This window comes from Polypterus senegalus, chromosome 5 (genome assembly GCF_016835505.1).
Source record: "Polypterus senegalus isolate Bchr_013 chromosome 5, ASM1683550v1, whole genome shotgun sequence".
NCBI classification, from domain to species: Eukaryota; Metazoa; Chordata; class Cladistia; order Polypteriformes; family Polypteridae; genus Polypterus; species Polypterus senegalus.
Window position 1 is genome coordinate 121,001,398 of NC_053158.1, and position 17,188 is coordinate 121,018,585.

The following is a 17,188-nucleotide window of genomic DNA, read 5'->3' on the forward strand; positions in this document are numbered from 1 at the left end:
ATAAAAGACAGTAAACCTATAATGAGCAGACCAAAAGCAGGTAATAGGAGTACGGACGGGCATAAAACGACAGATACAGCAACTGAGATTAAGAACAATATATGCATTATCTAAACCTGTTTATCCAGAGCAGCATCGCAGGAAACCTGGACCCTACCACAGCAGGTTTGGATATAAGGCAGGAAAAATCCCTGGTATGCAATATGGATGATAAGGCTGATGTTAAGAACAAAAATAATATGATATTTCAACTATGTATTTTGAGAGAGAGAGAAAAAAACATTGAAAAAAGGGAGACAAATATTTTAAAATATAATTTTGGTAATGGGGCGACACGGTGGCGCAGTGTGTAGCACTGCTGTCTCGCAGTTAAGGGACCCAGGTTTGCTTCCCAGATCCTTCTTATGTGGCATTTGCATGTTCTCCCTGTGTTTGCATGTCTCTGGACTGTGGGAGGAAACCGAGGCACCCGGAGGAAATCCACGCAGAGTTAGGTGCTTTGGTGATTCTAAATTGTCCCTTGTGTGTGCTTGGTGTGTGGGTGTGTGTGTGTGTTTCCTGCCTTGCGCCCTGTGTTGGCTGGGATTTGATCCAGTAGACCCCCGTGACCATGAGTGGGATGGATGGATGGATTCTGCTAATGGATTACTTTCACAATATCAGGTATTTTGAGTAGTGAATATGAACTAAAAAAGATAAATTAATAAATACAGAGTAAATTCAAAAATCCATTAGTATGTTTAGTTTTTCATCACTTGGCAGACTCTCTTCGCCTACCTACCTTTGTTTGTATTGTTTCATTGATAAACAATGTTTTTAAAGCAAAAAGTGATTGGTCAGCAACGATATGCTGATCTTGTATGATGATCTAGTCAGTCTCTTGATCAGTGCCATTTATTTTTCAAAAACCGCGAGTGGTCTCCCCTAGACTTTCTTGTATATTCAGATATGGGGATGGATATTTGAGGAGTAAACCACAAGACAATGATTATATTTTTATATTATGTACATAAAGGAACCATCAACAACAAATCAAATTAAATTAATAATAAAGTAATCCCTCCTCGATCGTGGGGGTTGCGTTCCAGACCCCCTAGCGATAGGTGAAAATCCGCGAAGTAGAAACCATATGTTTGTATGGTTATTTTTATATATTTTAAGCCCTTATAAACTCTCCCACCCTGTTAACATTATTAGAGCCCTCTAGACATGTAATAACACCCTTTAGCCAAACGTTTAAACTGTGCTCCATGACAAGACAGAGATGACAGTTCTTTCTCACAAGTACAAGAATACAAACATATCTTATCTTCAAAAGAGCGCCGTCAGGAGCAGAGAATATCAGAGAGAGCGCTCGCTAAGAAAAGCAAACAATCAAAAAATCAATACGTGCTTTTAAGTATACAGAAGCACCGCGATAAAGCAGCATTTTGTAGAGGAGCCTCCGTGTCCTCTGTGCAAACAGCCCCTCTGCTTACACCCCCTCCATCAGGCAGAGAGAGTGAGAAAGATAGAAAGAGGCAAACAAGCACCGCGCGGGAAGCATATCTTATATCATTGAGGAGTTTTAGTTAATATGTAAAACATGCTCTGATTGGGTAGCTTCTAAGCCATCCGCCAATAGCGTCCCTTGTATGAAATCAACTGGGCAATCAAACTGAGGAAGCATGTAACCTAAATTAAAGACCCATTGTCCGCAGAAAGCGGTGAACCAGCGAAAAATCCATGATATATATTTAGATGTGCTCACATTTAAAATCCGTGATAGAGTGAAGCCGCGAAAGTCGAAGCGCGATATAGCGAGGGATTACTGTATATTGAACAATTATTGTAAAAGTAAAGTTAAATAAATCGGACCCTGCAGGTGCATGAATAAAAAAATCCAGGTGATGGATTTGGCCCAAAAGTTAATACAAATCTACAATTGTGGTGTAACAACCACATGCCGAATTTCATCCATCTATTTATTTTTTTCTCCAGCCTTTGGAGTTTTTTTAGTTTTTTCTGTCCACCCTGGCCATTGGACCTTACTCTTATTCTATGTTATTTAATGTTGACCTATGTTTATCTTTTATTGTGTCTTCTATTTCTCTATTCATTTTGTAAAGCACTTTGAGCTACATTTTTTTGTATGAATATGTGCTATATAAATAAATGTTGATTGATTGATTGATCTATCTAGTTGCGTTTTTGAGTTATCGTGTTTACACGAATACAGACACATACGCACACACAATTTCAAAAAACGATTTCTCCTGGGCAAAGTAGCAGGTGAATTGATGTCAACAAGAACCAGTCACCTGAGAAATAAAATGAAACTTTTTGTTGATCAACAGATTCTGATTTCAGCCGTTCCAATTACATCTTGGTATAGAACAAGCGCAAAGAAAGGAGGTACATAATTGGTTTCTATTTCACATGCTTTACGCACCTGCATTCAGCTTGCTCTGTCACTGCAAATGCTGTGTGAACAGCCGCCCTCTGTCACCAGCCACAGGATGAATATGTGCGGGCAACTCATGGTGAATGACTTTCTGTTTTAGAGTTAAAACTTACAAGAGTTAAAGACTAATGGCAAGAATATTCATTCAAAAACAAAAACTAAAAATATTTTAGTAAGCTATTATTTTATTTCAGTTAGTCATTCCAGCTACTTCAATAGTTTCATTTAGTTTTAGTTTTTCATTTCGGTTTTGTAAATTATTTTATTTCAGTTTACGAAAATGTTTTTTTTTTTTTAATAATTTCAGTTTTAATTTTAGTTTTAATTAACTATTAACCTTGGTTTGAATTCTAAAGGGGAGGTGGTATTTCAGAGGGATTGTCTCATTCTGAGTGTACAGCAAATTTCCTTTCCTTTGCTCCTGGCCAGTCCAGACAAAATTAATTCTGTGTCCATCCGCTCCCACCTGCCTAAGGTTCCATTTCATTAAAGTTATTTATAAAATTATAAAAACTGTCAGAGGTTTTGTCCTGATTGTTGCTTAACACTAGAATCCTTGAAGCCTATGGAAAAACTTGTAATCCCGGCCCACCTTTAATCCCTTCAGACCTCTCCATCAGTGTCTTTTGTTTTGTAAATGTGTCGATCAGCACAAGCAGCAAGCAGCCTGTTGTCCCATCTCTCACCTTGACGGAGCTCAGCTTGGGTAAAATGATCTCCCAGCTCAAGCCAAGGCTCCTTATCTGCACGTGAGGTCCCTGGAGTTGTATTGGGTAAATAATACAGTATATTGTTACTTGGAATACAAACATTTCATGTGTGTTCCATGTCTACAAAGATCTGGGTAAATGTAGAATGAAAGGACATGCTGAACACATTCCTAAAGCAGAACATTTTCCATGTTGTACTAATAATGTGAAGTGTATAATGTGTGAAGACTTTAGTCCAAATAACAAATAAATACATGCACTTTTATTCAAGAATATAACCAAAGAAAAAAAAGGCATTTGATTTATATTTTGTTGTCAATGAGTTACAAAGCCAAGCTCAAATGTCATTCGATAGGGAGTTGATATGTGTTCTTGAATAGTGCAAAGGTGAGAACTACTGCCTTATCACCCAGAGGTCCTGGGTTCTAGACTGGGCACTCTGTGTTTTGAGTAGTCCGCTATTATTATTATTATTATAATAAAAACATACGTTTGATTTGAATCTGTAAAACCCAGTGTAAATTTTGGCTGCTTGTAAAAGTTAGCACTTGTTTTTTTATTATTCAATTTTATTCTCTCAAGCAGTGAGCAGCGATGGCCATTTTAAGGTTTTAGACTTTTAGTTGTCATTCACCCTTAAAATTATTAAAGTTCTTGTGCCCTCCATTAACAAAACATATTCATTATAGTTTAAACTTTTACATTTCTGGTAATTGATTAAGTATGTTATGTGAATTGATTTTTTTGTAAACTACTTTGGAGAGCAACATTGGTTATCATAATGCATGTAATATTCTCAAGTATGCTTAATTTAGTGAGGCAGTGATGAACCTCTCACTAATCGTTACAGTTCAACAATAAATACCCCTTTTTTTGGGTGTATTTTGGTAACCATTCTGACAAGGAACAAAAATTATTTTTTGATTCTGTATATAGATAGATAGATAGATAGATAAGTAAGATGTTCTATCTGTCTATCTAACTTTCTTTCTATCTTTCTGTCTATCAGAAGGAATAATGCCACGGATAGATAGATAAGTAAGATGTTCTATCTGTCTATCTAACTTTCTTTCTATCTTTCTGTCTATCAGAAGGAATACTGCCAAGGTGACCCCGCCTCCTTGCGCCCCACCCACAAAACACAAGGAATAAAAGTGACAATAAAGGGACAATACAATTATTTAAAAAACAAATATGACAAAGGGTAAAAATAAGCACAAAATCTGGTACATGTTTTGCCAAAATGAAGCCAAAAGAAATGACAGGCACACCATAAAAGAAATCCACACTTTTCTAAAGTTGAGCCAGTTAGTCATTTGAATGACAGCATAGTACCATCATTTATTTAGGCATGCGCATCCTTTCCAACCCCGAGAAACAGAAAAGTGCAGCGGCACAGTGAAGAGAATAAGTCTGCACAACATAATCTATTTTACTGTCTTTCAGACATGTAGGCACCACCTGGACAATCTGGTATATAGTATATCAACAAAAACACTTTCCTGTTTAGATAAAAGCTGGAAATTGGTAGGATTATGCATCTAGGCATCTAAGAAAAAACATTTCAATATTTAGGGTTATAAATAATCCCTACAAAAAACTTTGTTATAACGAGGTTCCACAAGGCTTTGTGAATGAATGTGTATCAATTAGAGCCCACAGATTTCATTTAAATAATATGTAAGTATTGGGTTCTTAAACTAATGGTACAGAGATGCGGAATGCAATGGAAATTCTTCTGGATTGGCTTTCCTTATTTCAGTCATAACCTCCGTATCCAAATATATCTTCAGTTCTGCTTCTTCCCATTTCTAGGTTGCAACTTTAGAACATTGATTGTTAAAATTTTTCAAGAACATAAGAATTAGGTTAACTTATGAATTTGTAATTATTAAAAACCTCGAGTATGTAATTGAATTTGACAATTTATACACAAAATGTCAGGCTATAAATGCGTTATTGCATTTCATGATGAAAATATTATATTCTCAATACAATTGTTCACTTTCTAAATGTTGACAGAGCTGTCATAACTTGAATTTAACATGTTTGTGTGCTTCACCACTGCCTGTGGCTTCAGTTGCAGAGGAAGCCTGTTTAAGAAGCATTTAGCAATTAATGACTGTGTTGGAGAGCACATAGATTATGAACGATTTAATGTGCTACTTTTGTTAAAGTGGGGTTTTGAGAAACATTAGTAAATTAATGATTGATTTCAAAATGGATTTTATAATGTCCTTAGGATTCTGATGCTTTTGTGAAAAGCAGCACCTTTCAAGAGTTAACAATATATACATTTACTTACTACTTACTGCTGCTTTTTTTTCTCAGCTTAAAAAGCAGCAGTATTGACTCCTCCACTTTCTCATAAAGTAAACCACCTAAGAACAGTTTCTGACAATCGACTAAATTCTTATACAATGCAGTACAGTGCTGTTGGTAGCATTAGCTGAGATAATTATTATTGATATTATTGTTGTTGTTGGTGTTATAAAGTAGTTGTGTCTTAAAGGATTGATTTGTCAAAAATTTCACCTGGTAAAGCCAACAGGGTGCTTTTTACTATTCATACAAACAAAACAGTATAAAATATAAAAGGACAAAATACAAAGCGATATAAAATATTGTTAAAAATACTCCTCTTCTAGCTTCTTTTTATTTGTACTGGCTGAATTTTAAATATCTCCCTGTGAAGTAAATTTGACTACCATGATTTAAAATAAAGTTCTGGTTAATACAATTTTTTGCTATATTTGTCACTGAACAAAATTTGTTTTAAAAGTCACTTTATGGTTCTTTCCATTGAACAACCTTCTTTAATTTTAGAAGGCTTATAGGTTTTAGACTAATTGCTGTAAAGTAAGATAATTTCAGAAAGTCAGTGATTTTTTACAATTGTTAATACACTAGTTTTACTACTTGTGTTAAGTTATGCCTGATTTATACATTAAACAGATATCTACAGTAGACCCCCGCAAAGTCACGGTTCAGGGTTCGCGGACTCAGTCGTTTGCGGATTTTTCCTTAGACCCTAACTATTAATTGTTAGCGGAAAGCACAAATATCCTCCGAAATTTTCTATGGCTTTTTTTCATGGCAATACTGTGCTTTAGAGAGAACAGGAAGCAACCACTGACGGAAACGCGGTTTGGAATGGTGAAAGTAGCCAACCCGAGAGCGTTATTCATTTCTCCTTGCTGCTGATTGATTGCTGCCCTGTTACGCATCACCAGGGGCCTCATGTATAACACCATGCGTAGAATTCGCACTATATCATGGCGTAAGCACAAAAGCCGAAATGTGCTTACGCACAGAAAAATCCAGATGCAGGAATCTGTGCGCATCTAACTCCCACGTTCTTCCGCTACATAAATCCCGATCATTGTGAAAAGTAACGCTCGTGCACGCGCTTTATGTAACGCCCCAAATCCTCCCAGAATTACGCCTCTTTGAATATGCAAATCAATATAAATCGCCCTTAAGCTCAGCCTTCTGTGAAAAGACAATTGGAAAAGCACAGGGGAAAATATAAGAATTTCGGCGAATACCAAGTGGAGGCAAAGGAAAAACATACTATTTGTTTATTTAAACCGTGGTATAATCAAGAAAAAGGAAGTTGATTGAGTGACATAGCGTGTTGGAGAAACTTGAAAGCTCACGTTCACAAAATCGCACAGTGCCAGAAATAATAAACAAGTCACATATCAAAGTCGCCGTGAAAAGCTGAGTTGTAGCCCACTGTCTGAGTGTCATATGAAAGCTTATTAGGGTACAGAGAAAAAAGAGGCACACAGTGGGGAAAAAAACACGAAATGTCAACTTCAATCTAGAAATTTCCACTGTAATCATATAGTTTATTTTGTCATTAAAGTAGAACATCATAAACTTCACCTTAAAATCATTTAATTAACCAGTTTCTCAGATCACATCGTAATTAAAGTAGAGCGTTAAATGCTTTGTTTTGTATGTGATCTTCTATGTGCTCTGTGTGTGTGAGTCACTACTTGCTTCTTAAACCGGCTCTCTTCCTCCAACTGGATACAGAATCCATTAGATGTACACTGAGATGTATACATGATATCATTTTCATGATGATAAGAGTTAAAGCACGTTATTAAACATGGGTTTCACAGCGCAGTGATTGTGTGCGACCTTCGATGAAATTATTTGTTGCAGCTTTCTCGGGGGCGGCTCTAGGCTTGTGGCGGCCCTGGGCAGAGGAAGAATTGGTGGCCCCTTCACCCGCCGATGTCAATATGGTATCTTATGCACGGTGGATGGCTGTGTCGCGGACACTGCATAGCTGCCTCGTGCTCATGACACAAGCATTTATCTTTTGCCGAAATTTGTCGCTGCGTTTTAGCTGTGTTGTTATTTCTTTCTGTTTTATATTCAATTTATATTGGTGTAGCCGGCCCTGCAATCCTTGTTTTTCTTTCTCCAAGTAACTGATCGCCACACAATCAGCTCTGTAATAGACATTAAGCCATCTGTAAGCTTAGAGCGCCGATTCTTCAAAACGTTTAAGGAACATTGAAATATCTTCATAGTACATGTTTAACTATTCTGTCCTTCACGACAGTCCCAGTGAAGAATATAGATTACTAGTAAAATACCCGCGCTTCGCAGCGGAGAAGTAGTGTGTTAAAGAAGTAATGAAAAATTAAAGGAAACATTTTGAAAATAACGCTACATGATTGTCAATAGTTTTGTCACTGTTATGAGTGTTGCTGTCATATATATATATATATATCTATATCTATATCTATATCTATATCTATATCTATATATATATATATCTATACTAATAAAAGGCAAAGCCCTCACTCACTCACTGACTCATCACTAATTCTCCAACTTCCCGTGTGGGTGGAAGGCTGAAATTTGGCAGGTTCATTCCTTACAGCTTCCTTACAAAAGTTGGGCAGGTTTTATATCGAAATTCTACGCGTAATGGTCATAACTGGAAGCAGTTTTCTCCATTTACTGTAATGGAGATGAGCTTCAACGCCGGCGGAGTTTCGTGACATCATCACGCCTCCCACGTAATCACGCGAGTACATAGAAAACCAGGAAGACATGCATTATATAATTGAGAAGGCAGCTTAAACAATAAGAAGCGAAGCGAAAGTGACATATACAACCATATTCATGATTTCTGCTACTTGAAACAAAGCACCATGTAAACCTACACTTTAAATTAAGTTCATAGACAGGCTGCGCTGGCGCTTGTAATTTAGTGCCTGCCCATATAAGGCCGTCCGTCAGCGGCAATCCAATAGCAAACTGCCACGGGTAAATATTCACGGGTGAAGGACTGTGCTTATGGAGAGGAAGATGAGATGGTCAGGGGGGTGTTTGACACAAACTCAGCTTAAACTGCGAGAAAGTTTTAAGTGCCAGGACTAAGGTAACATTAAATACAGCCATGGACATAGCACGAGATGGCACCAGCACAGCTGGGAACCTTCGATGCATGTACACCGAGTGGCTCACGTGAACTGACGCAGTGCACAGATAAAAGGCAACAGTTCCAAAGAGCTGAACAAAACCGAATTACACAATTGAAAAGGCAGCAAAAATATGAAGCGCCTGATACAAGCATATTCATAAATCCAGCTACTGCGAAACAAAGCACACGGTGGAAAAAGTTAATGTCCTGCTAAAGGAAGACAGTGTAAAAAAAACCCGTGCATGCAGTGTGTCAGGTCTCAGATAAAGAAGAAGACGAGCTGTTTATTGATGCAGTAAGAAACGAATCGATGAAAGAAACCTGTCATCTTTACAACGATTCACAAACACGGAATGTAACTTGAACACAACACATCCTACAAATACGAGCCTGATTGAAAGAAATAATGATAATCAAATCCTTGATGACAGCAACACTCATTAACACTCACAAAACAAATACTGTATATTGACAGTCATGTTACGTTATTTTTAAAATGTTCCCTTTTCTTTTCTAGCTTTTTTATGCGCTTCGCAGCGGAGAAGTAGTGTGTTAAAGAAGTTATGAAAAAGAAAAGGAAAAATTTTTTAAATAACGTAACATGATTGTTAATGTAATTAACAATTAATGTAAATGTATATATTTATAGAAAAATACCCGCGCTTCACAGCGGAGAAGTAAAAAGAAAAGGAAACATTTTAATAATAAATGATTGACAATGCAATTGTCGCTGGCATATATATATATATATATATATATATATATAAATATATATATATATATACATACAGTAATCCCTCCTCGATCAGGTTATGCTCCAGAACCCCCGCATTGATGAAAATCCGCCAAGTAGAAACCATATGTTTGTATAGTTATTTTTATATATTTTAAGCCCTTATAAACTCTCCCACACTGTTAACATTATTAGAGCCCTCTAGACATGAAATAACACCCTTTAGTCAAAAGTTTAAACTGTGCTCCATGACAAGACAGAGATGACAGTTATTTCTCATAATTAAAAGAATGCAAATATATCTTTTCTTCAAAGGAGTGTCTGCATCAGGAGAAGAGATTTTAAGAGAAAAAAAGAAAGAAAAAGCAAAGAAAAGCAATCAAAAAATCAATACGTGTCCTTTTAAGTTTGCCGAAGCACCGCAATAAAGCAGCATTTTTCAGAGGAGCGTCAGTATCTTTTAAGCAAACAGCCTCTGTGCAAACAGAGATCGCGCAATTAAGATCGAGTTGACATTTTGTCTGTGCACAGTTTCTGCCAAACACCACCCTGACCATCTCATCTTCGTCTGCATAAGCACAGTCCTTCACCAAATGAGGTGAATGGGAGGGGAGATGATGACGTGACTCCCCCACCCGCCTTAACTGTCAATCCCCCACAAACACAGTCTCTCGGAATTTGCATAAATACAGCTTTTCACCTGCAATTTTAACTTAGTTACAAAGTGATCAAAACTCTCGTTTATATCCTGCGTCCTCTCATTAAACTTGTATCCCACATTACCCGTGGGCATGACAAGCGGCATCGTGTCTATGAACTTAATTTAAACTTCAGGTTTACACCGTGCTTTGTTTCCGAAGTAGCAGCAGTCATGAATATGGTTGTATATATCAGTCGTTCGCTTCTTATTGTTTCGTTGCCTTCTCAATTATATAATGCATGTTTTCTTCAGCGCGTTTTGGAGCTCTTCCTGGTTTTCTACATAGTGCGTTGACAGTCAGTTCACATGATTACGTGGGAGGCGTGATGATGTCACACGAATCTCCGCCCCCCCACGGCTTTCGACCTCAACTCCATTACAGTATATGCAGAAAAATAGCTTCCAGTTATAACCATTACACATTGAATTTCGAAATGAAAACTGCCTACCTTTTGTAAGGAACTTGTAAGGAATGAGCCTGCCAAATTTCAGCCTTCTACTTATACGGGAAGTTGGAGAATTAGTGATGAGTCAGTGAGTCAGTCAGTCAGTGAGGGCTTTGCCTTTTATTAGTATAGATTTAAATGAAGTTAAAGTTTTATCTGTATAATATAATAGACATATTTTGCTGCATTTCATCTTAAAAATGATATCGTCATCATATGTAAATACGCGCTTTATAAAGTGGCTCAGGTTGTGTAATATTATAACTGTAGTGTAAGTTTACAGTGGGGTGATTGTACTTATAAGTACAAACAGTTCTACAAGGAGCAATTGATTAAGTGCATTTAAAGTTCTTGGGATGAAACTGTTTCTGAACCGCGAGGTCTGTACAGGAAAGGCTTTGAAATGTTTTGCCATAGCTTAGGTAGCGTGTGCTTGAAGCTGTATTCTGATAATTCTCTTTCCGATCAGCTGCTGCTGTGATTCACACTCAGATACAGTGATATAAATACTCCGAGTGGTGCAGTGAGAGTAATATTGAAAAAGATGATCCGCTGTGGCAACTCCTAACGGGAGCAGCTGAAAGAAGAAGAAGGTGCAGTGAGAGTAACAACGCTAAAGCAGTTATGGTATTTGGAATACTATGGCTATTCCCTGGACCATTATATTGTTACAAGTTAATTACAATCAGATGCATTACACTAATAAACAATATGCGGTTAGTTTCAGTGTATTTATACAGCTGCATCAGGAAAATAAGGTTTAACCTCACAGGAACAGTAGCACTGGTTTGACACTGGGTGCCGCCAGTCTGCAAAACCGAGTGGAGAACTTGCGTACGACAAGGTATGAGGTACCGTGGAAAAGTGCGTGGCTGTACTGCAAGTGTAGGTTTTATACATCGCGATTTGAACGTGGAAAAGTTCTTACGCAACATTTCTGTGCGTACACACCGTTTATACTTGAGGCCCCAGGTTAGGTGGGTTTACCACCGCTGAGGGAAGTGCGGTTTGAGATGGTGATAAGTAGCCAATCCAAGAGCATTATTAATTTCTCCTTGCTACTGGTTGATTGCTGCCCTGTGACGCGACTCCAGCTGAGTGTCCTCATGTTTTCCATTTTGTTATTGTATTAATTTTGTTATTCTTAAATACACAAGATGTCGCCGAATTGCCCTGCACCTTCTAAGGCTTCTGGCACTGAACCCAAGTGCCAGAAGAAGGTTGAAATACTGTATTTGCTCCGGGAACTAAAAAGTTATACTGCAGTAGCACACCACTATGGCATTAATTAAAGCACCGCACGCTACATAAAGAAGAACAAAGCAGCGATCTGGAGTACCGTATCTGTAAGTTTCTGTTATAGTGCCAAAAAGGTAAAAACCATAAGGAATAAAAATATCGTCGGGATGGAATCTGCCTTGGCATTGTAGATCATCGATTGCAAGATGAAGAACATTTCCTTGGCCGATAAAATCATCCATGAGAAAGCACGGAAATTGTACCGGCAGTTCGCTACAGGAGACAATGTAGGAACTCCCCATCACAATGTTCCTGAAACCTGTAAAGAAAAGCCAGTACGAAACCCCACCAGAAGAAGACCTGTCCAAAGATACGACTCCTCCTTAAGCACCTGAAGAAGAAGTGTCACCCGAAGAGTTTTAAATCCTCTGCATTGTACTACATAGCTACTTCATTATCATCATCATCAATATCATTCGTCATTGGTGAGTACCCGTACATTTACTGTACAGGTATTTTAATTAAATCAAATTATTATGTACTAGCAAAATAACCGCGCTTTGCAGTGGAGAAGTAGTGTGTTAAAGAAGTTATGAAAAAGAAAAGGAAACATTCTAAAAATAACGTAACATGATTGTCAATGTACTGTAATTGTTTTGTCACTTTTATGAGTGTTGTTGTCTTCAAGGATTTGATTATCATGCAGCACCTCTCAAGCTTCATCAGGTTGGATGTGAAGCGTCGGTGCACAGCCATTTTAAGATCTCTCCAGAGATGTTCAATCGCATTCAAGTCTGGGCTCTGGCTGGGCCACTCAAGAATATTCATAGAGTTGTCCTGAAGCCACTTCTTTGATATCTTGGCTGTGTGCTTAGGGTCGTTGTCCTGCTGAAAGTTGAACCGTTGCCCCAGTCTGAGGTCAAGAGCAGGCTTTCATCCAGGATGTCTTTGTATGTTGCTGCAGTCATCTTTCCATTTATCCTGACTAGTCTCACAGTTCCTGCTGCTGAAAAACATCCCCACAGCATGATGCTGCCACCACCATGCTTCACTGTAGGGATGGTATTTGCCTGGTGAAGAGCGGTGCCTGGTTTCCTCCAAATGTGACACCTGGCATTCACACCAAAGAGTTCAATCTTTGTCTCATCAGACCAGAGAATTTTGTTTTTCATGGTCTGAGAGTCCTTCAGGTGCCTTTTGTCAAACTCCAGACGGGCTGCCATGTGCCGTTTACTAAGGAGTGGCTTCCGTCTGGCCACTCTACCATACAGGCCTGATTGGTGGATTGCTGCAGAGATGGTTGTCCTTCTGGAAAGTTCTCCTCTCTCCACAGAGGACCTGTGGAGCTCTGACAGAGTGACCATTGGGTTCTTGGTCACCTCCCTTACTAAGGCCCTTCTCCCCCGATCACTCAGTTTAGATGGCCGGCCAGCTCTAGGAACCTGGTGGTTTTAAACTTACTCCACTTATGGCTGATGGAGGCCACTGTGCTCTTTGGGACCTTCAAAGCAACAGAAATTTTTCTGTAACCTTCCCCAGATTTGTGCCTCGAGACAGTCCTGTCTCGGAGGTCTACAGATAATTCCTTTGACTTCATGCTTGGTTTGTGCTCTGACATGAACTGTCAACTGTGGGACCTTATATTGACAGGAGTGTGCCTTTCCAAATCATGTCCAATCAACTGAATTTACCACAGTTGGCCTCCAATTAAGCTGCAGAAACATCTCAAGGATGATCAGGGGAAACAGGATGCACCTGAGCTCGACTTTGAGCTTCATGGCAAAGGCTGTGAATACTTATGTACATGTGCTTTCTCAATTTTTTTATTTTTAATAAATTTGCAAAAATCTCAAGTAAACTTTTTCACGCTTGTCATTATGGGGTGTTGTGTGTAGAATTCTGAGGAAAAATTAATTTAATCCATTTTGGAATAAGGCTGTAACATAACAAAATGTGGAAAAAGTGATGCGCTGTGAATACTTTCCGGATGCACTGTAGCAGTACAGTACTATACAGTAGATGGGTTTACCTTTACATTCTGTTTTTAAGTAATGTATTAATGTAATTTTTTAGGTAATGTATTAAGCTGAGTTTGCAACGAAATTAAAGTGCTTTGGGGGCATTCTGTATTTAGGGTTTAAACTATAAAAATAGGCATTTAAAAGGCATTTTTTAAACCACATCCAAAAGTTACGTTTTTTCACAATTCGCGTGTGCTCTAAGAACGTAACCCTCACGAACAGTTGTCAGAAACTGTTCTTAGGTGGTTTACTTTATGAGAAAGTGAAGGAGTCAATACTGCTGCTTTTTAAACTCAGAAAAAAGGCAAGCAGCAGTAAGTAGTAGCTAAATGTATAAATTATAGGAAGAAAACAACAACTCATTACCGGGGCTGCTTTTCACATAAGCATTGTAACCCTAAGGACATTATAAAATCCATTTTGAAATCAATCGTTTAGTTACAGTGCGGTTTTGAGAAACATTAGCAAATTAAGTAGCACATTAAATCGTTCATAATCTATGTGCTCCCCAACGCAGTCATTAATTGCTAAATGCTTCTTAAACAGGCTTCCTCTGCAACTGGAGCCACAGGCAGTGGTGAAGCACACAAACATGTTAAACTGAAGTTATGAAAGTGAACAACTGTATTCAGAATTTAATATTTTCATCATGAAATGCAATAACACATTTATAGCTTGACATTTTGTGTATAAATTGTCAAATTCAATTACATACTCGAAATAATTACAAATTCATAAGGTAACCTAATTTTTATGTTCTTTTAAAATTTTAACAATCAATGTTCTAAAGTTGCAACTACCTATAAATGGGAAGGAGCAGAACTGAAGATGTATTTGGATTGGGGGTGTATTGTACCTTCATTTCAAAGCTAATAATGCTCTTGAGTGTTCATTCGTTTTTGAGATTACACACATATCAGAAAAGTTTGTGTCCATATTGTTTTTCAATTATTTTCGTGCATGTCCACAACAAGTCCAGCTGCCCTCTTTATTCAATTTCTTCTGTCCATACATTAAACAGTCTTTCACACTTAGGCATGTGGTTTATTGTCCCTTGATACGTGGATGGTTCAGTTGTAGTCAAATTTTAAAGAAGATTTGCACATTCAGGCTATATTATATCTGATGATTGTTTACATTTTCAAAGTACTTTGACAAATCTTGTATTTTATACAATAAATATAAACTATTTAATGAAACTTTTAGAATATGATGAGGAGTTGCAACACAACTGAAGTAGTAAAGGAGAGACAGAATTTTTATTAAAGACAGTGTAAATTAACAGCTTGAAGTGATAGTGAGGCTTAGGACAGAGAGCTAGCAGGTTGTGTAAAATGTACAATAAAATCAATCATGGATGAAAGCATATGCTGCAGAAAGTATTATTTGCTACTTTTGCAGCTGTAAATTGTAGATATGCCTGGGGACATACTTGCTCTTGTGTTGTGAAGTTGAAAATCTATATTAATTATAGGGACAATTCTGTAACCGTCCTCAATTACAGAGTTCTGGAGACATTTTTCCATTATCCAAATTTAAACTGGAAAAGGAAACCAAACCTGAAAAATCCCAAAATGAAAGTTTGTTTAATTTTATTAATTTTATTTATTTATTAATTAAGGTAATTAATTAATTACCTGCAGCAGCACATTGTTTAGCTCTGGTGGCTCTGTGAATGTCTAATGTTCTTCCATTGTTTACATGGAGATTACCCCTGAGGTATCCACTTTGCCTCTCACACCTAAAAAGTGCGTACATTACAATGAGGCCACTCCCAAATTTTTAGTTTTAATTTACATTTCTGATGTGTGCATTTTTAACTATTATAGCTGAAAAGAGGTATTGTTCTAAACAGCTACAGGCATGTACTTGACTTTGTGATATCATGTTTTAGTGCTTCTGATTTGCACTGTAGCTCCTGTTACCCTGGCTGCTGTTTATGTGAAAACTCCACCCATTCTTTTTGCTGTGAGTAGAGACTTTCCGCAAGGGAAGATAGTGCCAAGAATCTGTGATAAAAATTAATTGCATTCCACTTAACTTTGATGTTGCAAACATACCTCAAAAACCCTGATGACATGTTTTCAGAAACGAACTTTTTTTCCATTTTGATGTGGGTGGGTGTGTTTAATAAGTTTTAAATCTTGTAACTGGAGTACTGTATATGTATTATTATTTATTAATTTATAAATGCCTTAATTAAGCATGCAAATTTCTGGGATGAGTAAATGAATGAATGTATGTTTCAGTTCTTAAAAAATACTGGCTTCAGAAACTGATATTTTTAAAATGGCTTCAAGCATTATATTTTGGTACAATTGTAATTACTGTGTTTTTAGCATAGCTTGCTTGAATTGTAGAAAATACAACCCTAGTTGTCAGTAAATTGAAGTATGAGCAGTTGTTGCTTTTAATTAAGGACACAATGACTAGGGTGGAATAATACAAGTTAGGACTAGATTCTAGATGAGTGTTTTACATTATTTTAAAACAAGATTTTGAAATTGCATAATATGATCTCATTCATAGAATAGACCATAGATTCTTAATGTAAAGAAATGTGATTATATTGTAGTGTCCATTGTATAAAAACATTCTGTGGAATTGCAATTAAGTTATTTTAAAGTGAAGAGCATAATGTGAAATTGGGAGAAAAATAACTTACTTAGGGCGGCACAGTGGTGCAGTGGGTAGCACTGCTGCCTTGCAGTTCGGAGACCCGGGTTCGCTTCCTGGGTCCACCCTGTGTGGAGATTGCATGTTCTCCCCGTGTCTGTGTGGGTTTCCTCCGGGTACTCCGGTTTCCTTCCACAGTCCAAAGACAGGAATGTTAGGTGCATTGACGATCCTAAATTGTCCCTAGTGTGTGCTTGGTGTGTGTGTGCCCTGTGGTGGGCTGGCACCCTGCTCAGGGTTTGTTTCCTGTCTTGGGCCCTGTGTTGGCTAGGATTGGCTCCAGTGGACCCCCGTGACCCTGTACTTAGGATAGGTTGGATAATGGATGGATGGAAAAACTTACTTACTGGAACAACTTCATTTTTTTGTGTTTTACAGAGTTGATAAAGATCGTAGCGGAGTAATATCTGATAGTGAACTACAGCAAGCCTTATCTAATGGTGAGTAACTTGGATCTTTGCACATCTTTTATTTGTCAAATTACACTGTTTTAATAAAATGCATAATGTAACATTAAAGGCATTTTCACACTCCTAATCTGTTTGGCTTTGTGCTGTATCAGGCAGTGATTAGTTACTTTGATTCATTCTCCTGTTAATTTTGTTTGTGGTTTACAGAGCAATCATGCAAACTAACCAGGATATAAAAATAAACAAACTGTGGCTGCTTCATTGATTTGATTCTGATAACCTTTGTTATTCATCAGAAAAAAACATTTCCCAACAAAAATCATCACGGAAAGTCAGCAACGGCTACATTTGTTCACTG

General features: G+C 37.6%; 1 protein-coding gene across 1 annotated transcript in view; it reads left to right on the top strand.

Annotated features, from left to right (window-relative positions):
- The window catches only part of pdcd6 (programmed cell death 6), a 141,322-nt gene that overhangs the window by 42,455 nt on the left and 81,679 nt on the right, over nt 1-17,188 (top strand). The window contains exon 2 of the mRNA XM_039753302.1: nt 16,799-16,860. Coding sequence (XP_039609236.1) covers nt 16,799-16,860 — 62 coding nt within the window. The remainder of the gene's footprint in view (nt 1-16,798; nt 16,861-17,188) is intronic.